Source organism: Watersipora subatra, chromosome 10 (genome assembly GCF_963576615.1).
Source record: "Watersipora subatra chromosome 10, tzWatSuba1.1, whole genome shotgun sequence".
Classification (NCBI taxonomy): domain Eukaryota; kingdom Metazoa; phylum Bryozoa; class Gymnolaemata; order Cheilostomatida; family Watersiporidae; genus Watersipora; species Watersipora subatra.
In genome coordinates, this window is record NC_088717.1 from 56,769,904 (window position 1) to 56,778,751 (window position 8,848).

An 8,848-nucleotide genomic window follows, 5' to 3' on the forward strand; every position below is an offset into this window, starting at 1 on the left:
TGGGTGCAGCTATTCTGTGGCTTTTTCTTTCATCGCTAGGGCCCATTAACCAGAATCTCCGGTTAGTGCACCTCTAGCGGTGAAAGAAAATACGAAACAATGCCTAACGGTGCTCTTCCGTTAAGCACTAGGTTAAAAAGCATCGATTAATCCGAAACAGTGGCGTTAGGCACTGTTCCGTTTTAAACAGCAAAGTTGGTGTCGCGTTAAAAAGCACCGTCCTGAGTTCTGCGGCCTATACAAAGGTGCAGCCTATGTATTGTTTTATTATCATTTTCTGGAAAATAAAGCAGATGCGGCTTATATAGGGGTGCGGTCTATAGTCCGAAAAATAGGGTAATTGTAATAGATTGTTTTTAAAATGACTTTGACATGACGCAATCTACAAATAGTATTATAGTTCTTGCGTTACTGGCTACAAAGCTGCATAGTGGTTGTTATGATTATTCTATATGTTTGTAACAACAGTTATAGCTGACTGAACATGGTCTCAATGGTCAAAGATCAGCAAACGTTGGTGGGCTGCCAGTGGCGAAATGGCACCCAATGACGTGATGTACTTTATGAGACAACTATAACAATATGTCGTTGCCGTGTGCAAGTATGTAAAACATTTCCTTCTCTCAGCCAATCAGTAAGTTTGTATGATTGCAGGAGACTCTCAGGTCAATATGTCAAACAGTTTTGTCTATATAAGGCAGTTTTTTTACTCAATTCATAGAATACCTGCTATATCTTGTCAAATCTGTCACCTGTCACTCTAAAAAACTTTGTACATCAACATGCCTGTTGTACAGTCACTCGTCGGAACATGGAAGATTGACAATGCCGCAACTGAGAATTTGGGAGCCTATCTTGAAGCAATTGGTACGGATACTTTATTATAAATATATAATATAATCCGATAGGTATTTAGAGTTTGATGTGTGACACTTGTTACTCATAAATACATAAGTTTTTATAGCCTGTAAACTAAACTGCGACTATTTTAAAAATTATCTAATTTCTTATGAAGCATTTCTTTCTAGACATGCAATTTTGTAATTAAAACGGACCTATTTAGCAGCATAAACTGCTTCCTAGCATTAAATATTAGTTTCCTATTATCTAACATTTGTGGCTGCAACATGGTTATCTAACTAATTGGTGTTAAATAATTTGCATGATTATCAAGTTTTATCCAAAATATGTTGAAGATATTTGAATATTTGTTAGAGATTAAATAAAAAATATTAGTAAAAACAAGTGTAGATATTTTTCTCATAGATTTATGGTAAGGCTGATGGATGTTTAATTTTCACAACAGTAACACTCAGAACTTACAGGTTACTGATCTAGATGTGAGAATGTCTGGTACTTTGAAAAAATTTAAGCTAACTTTTTTTTCATTTATTATTGTTTTACAACAACTAATGATAACCTGATGTCAGGTGCTAAGTAGATAAGTAGACCGAGAAGGAAGAATAACACATGTCACGCGTGGCATGTGTATATGAACATATGCGTGTGCATGTCACATGTACATGTATATGTCCATATATGTAGTTATACATGTGCATATACAGGCATATACATGTACATGTATGTTCATATATGTATGAGTACTTATACATATATATACATATATGTATACATATACGTATAAATACTCATACATATACATGTAAACGCATATAGATATCTATAGATATCTATAGATATCTATAGATATCTATAGTTATCTATAGATATCTATAGATATCCATAGATATCGGTATGCATATCTATATATAAATCTCAGTGTTTGTCTTTTCATCATTTTGTTAAACCCTGTGTCCAGTTATAACAATTAAAATCTGGAATTAGAAATGGATTTGATCTCGGGACTTCCAGATCTAAAGTCAGCGAACTTGACTATTAAGCTACATGGAATGCAATGGATTCATGGGGAAAATAGTCATTACATTGGTTAAGATACTCAGATATAAAGCGCTTGTTTGAGGTTAATAACTAGTAATGTTGACTATTACATGTAACGATTAATAATCTGGCCCAAAACGCTGGTATTGTTTTAGTAAAAATTTTAATAGAGATCTAGCTTTCCAAGTAAGTTACTCAAATTCATCAGGTAATTATTCTAATACCCGTGCAATGCCGGGCATTCAGCTAGTGTATATATATACTAGATGAATGTCCGGTGTGACATATATATATATATATATATTTATATATATATATATATTTATATATATATATATTTATATATATATGTATATGTATCAGTCTATGTGTATGTATGCATATATGTACATGTATATGCATATGTACATGTTTATGCTCATACAAAAAGTATGTCTGAGCTAGGCTGACCGGAGGATCAGTCAGAACTAATACTGTGTTTCTACATGTAACTAACTACTTGCTCTCTTGTGCAACTGTAGCATTTATTAATACTAGTAGACTTGCCAGTCCCATGCACTGTGAGAGATTGTCATTAGTAATCAGTATGTGCATAATTATCCAGTGAAGTGGTAAGGTGGCCAAGTGGGGTAGTGGTACTGTGCTTGCATTTGAATTTGCTGCCTCGGGTTCGATTCCAGTATGAGGTAATCTTTTTTTAACACTCTTAGCGTGGTGTCGGACAGGTGGACAAACACGGCTCTTATTATAGTAAAGATTATGGTACATGTTAAATTTTTGACTATGAATCATCGATAGGTTATTTTCTATATATTTTAGGCTTGGCTGGAGACATGATAGAAGGAGCTGCGCAAGCAGAAACATATGTAGAGTGGAGTGTTAATGGAGATAAGATAACTCAGACAATGAAGGCAAAAGATAACTCCCATGAAACAACTTTCACCCTGGGGAATGAGTTCTCAGAGACGCTGGTTGGAGGCAAAGTATGCCAGGTAATTTCAGACTAGGGTAAACATGTGATTTGCTGAGTAGTAGTTCTTTCGTGTGTGTGCGGTAAAAGCATTTAATATACAGTAGAATTGGTACCTTAGTAATTATGGTAGCTTCCCTTGGTAAGTGGCTAATACCTCTGGAACTGGTAAGAAGCAAGCACTATGTTTCCACTGGGCTTATGATAAAATTGTGCACTTGTGGAGTTACTATTCAATAAGCATTAGACATTGCATGTTGCGGGTTAACGCGGGCGCCTTGTTAAAAAGATAAAGAAGTCTATGCCAAAGGTATTTCCGGAACAATCTCGCCTCGCTTAGCAGCGCGCTTTCAAACCAGGAACGACTAAAGTGTGGAAAATATTTAAAATGGAATAGTTTACACGGCATTTTCTTTAGCACCATTCACATGTGCCGTTTCCACCTTTTGCAAGCATAAAATATTCAATAGAAATTTGCACGTAACAAAAGTGACTTGACTTGCAGATTTTTGCCGGTTCAATCTTGTGGAAGGTGCAAACTTGAGGGTTAACTGCTTCATAAAAACATAGTGGAGGTGATTGCAGTTTCAAATCGCAGATGATAAAATGGCATGCATAAGCAAGTGCTTGGTCCACTACCATCAGCTATAATAATTGCCAGCTTTATAACTTAGTAACTGCATCTAAGTTCAAAGCTGACCATTAGCAGATGCGATTGTTTTTAGTGATTACACATTCAACATGTGTTATACTTACTGTGTTATTATTATACTAATTCTATTTGAGAGTATTTTAGCTTACTAATAATTGAAAAGAGGCAGATACGCTTAAAACTAATACATTGTTTTCATGGGTTACTCTATAATAGATTTTACTTGTCAACAAATAACACATGACAAACCACTCATTTAAAATGGCTAATATAACAACCTTACACCTTGCATAGAAGTCCCCTTTCAGAGACATGGCAGTAAAAGTATCACATCGCAAGTGCCTTGTGAAACTACTTTCAAAGTTCAACAAGCCAACCAGAGAAGCTGGCTGGTCTCTTTTCAAAATTTACTGAATCACAGATAAAACAGTTTGTCAGTAAAAGTTTTGAAATTTGTTGAAAAGCTAAACATGCTTATTAATATTTTCCTTTGACTCTGAATACTTACATTTAATTTGCAATAGAGCAGCTTAGTTTGAAGTATGAAGGTCTATTTGCATTTACTAATTGTGAATCAAGACACTAATTTATGATGATAGCAGAACAAAGGAGGATGTTTGAATGTTTGTTCTTTTAATAAGCAAGTAGAATAACATAAATAGAGAAACTCTTTTGTAAAAAAAACACTTAAATACACAACATATGAATATACCCCCAGCATGCTATCATCTACCCTAATCATTCGTCTTCCAGGATTGAAGAATAATTGTGCACATACTTATTCTCTGTACTGTATCGGCACTCCTGATAATCTCTCACATCAGACCAGGCTGTCAGGGTACTAGTGCTAGTACTGGTACCAGTACTTTTGTGTTAAACACTTTCATATAGAATTCTTTTGTAAAACTTTATAATGGTATAACACTGCAACAGGCGGTTGATAAAAATGCTTTCTATATATTATGACCTACAAATGGAAGTATATATGTCATATTTCCATACTTTCACATTATATGAAAGTATGGAAAGGTTACATTTAAAGAAAATGACCAAAGCATTGTAAATATTTATAGTGAGTTTCACACAGGTCTGTAGAAATTGATTGCATTATTGTTTTACAAAGCATTCATTACCTGCTCTGATGGCAAGATCAACCATTTCTGTAATACCATTGCTGACATTATGTTATCAAAACTAGATTTGTCTTTTTGTTTCTTGAATGATTCGACTCACGCAAGTATATGAGGCACTAAGTACAGGCCTTACAGTTCAGGATAAGTAAACGGTTTCCAAAAAACATTTGGTGTTTTAGACAACCTTCACCGAAGAAGGAGGAAAGCTGGTGAGAAAACAAAAAGGGAGCCTCTACAACTGCACTACTACCATAGAACTTATCGGTGGGCAACTGATTGAGGTACGTTGCTGTGGACCAAAACAATAAACAGCCTGAACATGTTTAGTTATGAGTGAAGTTACCATATGGGGCCAAGGGTATAAGGTTGATATACACGACAGGGTACAAATATGCATACTACGTATACTAGCTGAACAATACCATCAAAAATATATTGCCACAATTCAGCTCTATTTTATGGTGTATTATCAATTGGTATCCTTTAGGTATATGCTCCTTAACATTTTCCTAATATTAACATTTAAATGTAATTTGCTATCTCAACAATCTTAGCGTATTCACCTTGTCTTTATTTGATCTCTCTAGTTAATCAAACTGCTCACTGTGTATATATGGGCACTAAAGGAATTCAAACAAAGAGGAAGCAACTCTAAATATTGTGGCATTCATGTTTTATATATTCCATATTCAAAGCTGCAAACCATAAAACTAATCTCTAAACTTGTCAGAGGCCTTTAACAATTTTTACTCACAATTAAATTAAATATCAGCCGCATTTAACAAAGAAAGAAAAAATGTATATTACATGCACTACACTTATATTGCAGACAAGAACTTGTGAATCATCTCCACCTGTTTCCTGTGTTCGAAAGATGATCAGAGCATGAGCGAAAAAGTCGAAGTACACATAAAACTGATGGGAAATAAGAAAAGTGAATGATTAAAAGAGAGCTAAATATTGTAGAGACAAGAGCGTACAACTCCTTTTTATAATACTTGCTAATACTTGAATACATTGAAATAAATGTTATAACCAGTCATGCTTGCAGTTAACTTCTGATTTATGTGTTGTCAAACGTTAGTTTATCTCATCAGTGCTTTTGTAATCAGAATTCACAATACATCACCATAGATACCTGCATAAAAACATCCTGTTTGTTATGTTAGTAGTTACTTCTATATTAACATTTTACAGTTCTTCTGCAGCTTATAGACAATGTGATGTACGTACAACAAGCTTTACTCGTAGGTACCACATGTGACACCCATAGCAAGCGTGTGCAATTCAACTGACAACTCTGAGGCTAAAGTTTGTGTCACAAGTCAGAGTATGAAAAGATGATATTCTCTGCATAAAGATCAATCTGCTGCCAATAAAGAATTAAGCCAAAATTTATTGATAACAAACCATTTCTTTGAGCAACAAACATTTCTAGAGCAATTTGTTACAATATTCAGAGACAAATATTCTGATAAATACAGTTTTATCAAAGGTTTAGAGCAAACAGACCAACCTTTAACTAACCCGCAGTATTTTAGCACAGCGCTAACAACTGGTGGGAAGAATGTTGACAAAACTACTAAATTTGTTGAAATTATACTGCCTTAAGTAAAGCTATGATGCTGATTGCTTTAAAAGAATACTCATGTGAAAAAATTAGCTTTTTATATACTCTCATAAGTTTTGTGATTCAAGTTTGACATCTACAACAGCGTCTTTCAATACGTCTTATGCTTGCTGATTTAATAAAAGTGGACCACTTATTGATAGCAAACAGGCTGAAACTTACTGACTCTCAGTAAACTGTTGCAGAAAACCTGATGCTAATGGATTTAGCATTCATACCTTTAGAGATTGATTTCATTTATAAGTCGGAGCTAAATATTAGAGCTTCACATTAGTCTAGAATATACAGTAAATGACTTGGGGTGGTGGGCAATATATTATAATAACAGATTATAATAATAGATTATAATAATAATTTGTAATGAGAATGCTTCAAATTCTAAACAATACTCATGCAATAATGTAATAATGTACAATGTAATAGCTCATCAAAAGCCAAAGTATCTGCAAAATTAAATGTATTTTACCTCAAAAATGTGTCATATTTTAAATGCTCAATGTCAGTATAAGGGTGCTTGCTGGCCAACAGTATACAGTGGACTCTATTTGGAGTTGTCAAACCTATTCTAATAAGTTTTTGCGCTCAAAGCTTCTAACTGTTTAGGAATGAAAGTTGTCAGGAGCACTTTTTGCTTTTGTTTTGTAATTTAAGACCAAAGTGGCTTTTTTATATTATGAAAATATGCAAGTTCCATAACCTGTACACAGAGGCTAACAGAGGCTAATAGCTAAGATGGGTGTATAGCGAGTCTAAAACCATTATCATAATATAAAAAGCGTGAAAGTATGAAAGTCAAAAAGCAATATAGCCTTTAATCTATATTTGGACTGAAAAAAACTGAATATCTTTTTGTTTATTATAAATTCATAACCTTTTTAAAGAACATAACTTCGCAACGTTGCTAATGCTACAGAAAATTGTGTGGTTAACATTGTGGAGATAATTACATGATTCTGTCCATCAGGAGGCATTATGTTCACTAACTATAGATAAAGATGTTTGTTTTGTAAATTTATACTCCTCTATTATTATTGGCCAATTGCAAATGAGCTCCGATGTTTTTAAGGTTTCCAAAACAAAAAGATGTATATGTACATGTAGTGCTTGTACAAGGATAGTGTATAAAATCTTTCTATCATGATATAACACTCTTATAAAAGCTAATAAAACTCTTCGCTCGTTTTTTTAAAGAAGTGATTATATTTTACTATTTGATATAACAGATCGATCAGTGTAGCTCTCTAAACATACTGGTAGCTGAGTTTGCAATCTCTTTTGAAATAAAGTTAAAATAAATTGCTATCATAACCAGACCAGAAACAAATATCAAAAAGTTGTGTGACCAGTGTCATTAAATCAGTCATTAGTTGAGCTTGCAAATTGCTGAAAGGTTTCTCTCTTGTTGAGAAACTGACGAATGCCCTTTTGATTTGTTAAATCTATTTCTCAAACTATTCACTCAAACAGTTTTGTAGAATTTAAGTTTTACTTGATAAAACTTAAAGCAAGGTGACACCAGCCTAACATATACTGTATTTAATATTATTAGGATGTAGTTGTCTTTAGCTTGTTCAAGGCAATTTTCAAATCCTGTCGGCACTTTTAAACACCAATTAACCATTTTAGCTGCAGCGCTCAAGGGAAGCAACTCCAACGAAGATGATGATCCCTACGTTTAGGACTTTGAGAACCTTCAGGTACATTATGTATTAGCTAAAAAGTATTCATTATAAATGGAAAGTAAAAGGGAAGCACACAGCTAGTAACAAGTTCTACAATTAGGTACCAATTAGCTAAACTCGTAAAATCAGGGTTTTTAATGGGAAAGTACTTTGCCAATTTGAAATATTTTATAGTATTAGATTAGTCAATTAAGTCAAATTAACATTTAATAATGACATAATAATATATTTGATTGATTTTATGAGCCAACTTGTATTCTTGTCCTTACCACTTCTATTGATTTGATCTAATCTCGCTGCCGACAGCAGTGGATGCAGAAAAAAGTTGAAAAGTTATGGTTATGTTTGAAAGAAAAGATTGATGCATGTAGTAATGGTGAGAACACAGCACATTCGTGGTAAGTTTAATATCTGCCACCTGTTCCAATTAGTCACTCTGTGTAGAAAAGGAAATGCCATCAATCTGATTACAATTACACAATCAAAAAGGACAGCTGTGGCACAGGAGCTAACCAATGAAAATAAGAACTACCGGTTGCCTTCCTCAGAAAAAAGAACATTTCAGCTATAGGAATGTCTTGCATAAACCGGCTCAGGAAGTTAGTGTTGACTGTCATACTGTTTATAGAAAGCTCTTGTTGACTCTGTTCTCCAATTGTTTCAGTAAAAACAATGGCAGAAAGTGCATAGTTTGTCCTATTAGTTAGTTTTATAGCATAGCTCTAATGCTGTGTCCTATACTTTGTTTATAGTTAGTTATCCTTTGTACCAAAGCATTGCTGGTTATGTTGGATCTTTGAACTTACAGCAAGCATATGCATAATGGTCATTACAATATGAAATAAATATCTAGAAAATGCATTTTTTCAAACCTAATGAAAC

General features: G+C 33.8%; 1 protein-coding gene across 1 annotated transcript; it reads left to right on the forward strand.

Moving 5' to 3' along the window:
* Positions 1-726: 726 nt before the first annotated feature.
* LOC137406424 (fatty acid-binding protein 2, liver-like) lies at positions 727-5,698 on the forward strand. The gene is made up of 4 exons (XM_068093006.1): positions 727-867; positions 2,719-2,891; positions 4,834-4,935; positions 5,484-5,698. The coding sequence occupies exons 1-4, from the start codon at positions 783-785 to the stop codon at positions 5,541-5,543; spliced, it is 420 nt and encodes a 139-aa protein (XP_067949107.1). The 5' UTR covers positions 727-782; the 3' UTR covers positions 5,544-5,698.
* The last annotated feature ends 3,150 nt before the right edge of the window (positions 5,699-8,848 follow it).

Bases quoted from the DNA above. Each gene is read 5' to 3' on its own strand.
- LOC137406424 (XM_068093006.1), top strand. From the start codon at position 783: ATGCCTGTTGTACAGTCACTCGTCGGAACATGGAAGATTGACAATGCC. The intron at 868-2,718 runs GTACGGATACTT...TATATATTTTAG, and splicing joins AGCCTATCTTGAAGCAATTG to GCTTGGCTGGAGACATGATA. The intron at 4,936-5,483 runs GTACGTTGCTGT...CTTATATTGCAG, and splicing joins TCGGTGGGCAACTGATTGAG to ACAAGAACTTGTGAATCATC.